Source organism: Hypomesus nipponensis, chromosome 9 (assembly GCF_054491055.1).
Source record: "Hypomesus nipponensis isolate SF chromosome 9, ASM5449105v1, whole genome shotgun sequence".
NCBI classification, from domain to species: Eukaryota; Metazoa; Chordata; class Actinopteri; order Osmeriformes; family Osmeridae; genus Hypomesus; species Hypomesus nipponensis.
Genome location: NC_140369.1, coordinates 812501 through 813279, shown reverse-complemented (window position 1 = coordinate 813279; position 779 = coordinate 812501). Strand labels below are relative to the sequence as shown.

Genomic DNA, 779 nt, shown 5'->3' with positions numbered 1-779 from the left:
GGGTGTGTGTGTGGAGGGTGTGTGTGTGGAGGGTGTGTGTGTGGAGGGTGTGTGTGTGGAGGGTGTGTGTGTGTGTGTCAGGGGCTTATGTTGGGCAGGTCTCCCCCTGAGAGTTAGTCCTGTAAGAGGCACTTCTGTAGTCTGGATAGGGGGCCGCCCCCCTCTCCTCCGGCCCCTCACCACTGGCCAGTCCAGGTGGGGGGGCCCCGCGGGGGCCGGGCGGCTGGGGGGGGCCCTGCGAGGTCGGGTCACGTCCTTCCCCCCAGAAGGACCGGGAGGAAACTTCTGCTGAGAGAGAGAAGGAAATATGTGGGACAAAGTTTTACAGCTTTGCACTTGCTTTCAGGAACTCATTTCACACGTAGTTAATGTACTGAGAAGCAAATCAGGGAATTTGCTTTACAGCATGTTTAACCAATAAACAGCTGTGAAAATCAATTAACCGCTCACTCAACGAAACGATTAAGTTAAGTAATTAATCAACAAATCAACCAACAGCATGCCTCAACCAACCAACCACTCACCGCTGCAGCTGTGCTGAGGGTGTCCCCCGGCCCCCCGGCACAGGGAGGGGTCCTGGCTGCTGTCTGGTGCGTTGCGGGGGGCGTGGCGGGGGCCCCCGGGGGGCCGGGGTGGCAGGGCCTGCTCCAGAGCCTCCTCCTCAGACAGGTAGGTGTAGGGGCAGGGGCAGGACTCAAGCGGCCGGGAGTACATGCTGGCGTTATCGTAGCAGTCAGAGCAGGTAACCAGTGGGCCTGCAGCACCCCCTGGTGGAGGGA

The 779-nt window shown here is 59.6% G+C and overlaps 1 protein-coding gene across 2 annotated transcripts in view; it reads right to left on the bottom strand.

Annotated features, from left to right (window-relative positions):
• Positions 1–779, bottom strand: part of lrig2 (leucine-rich repeats and immunoglobulin-like domains 2) — an 11817-nt gene continuing 11038 nt past the window's right edge. The window contains exons 17-18 of one of the 2 annotated variants that reach the window (XM_084705732.1): positions 525–767; positions 1–288 (exon numbers count right to left, since the gene is read on the bottom strand). In XM_084705732.1, the coding sequence (XP_084561858.1) occupies positions 86–288; positions 525–767 (446 nt within the window). In that variant the 3' untranslated portion in view covers positions 1–85. The remainder of the gene's footprint in view (positions 289–524; positions 768–779) is intronic. The other variant, XM_084705733.1, reaches the window with a different exon arrangement.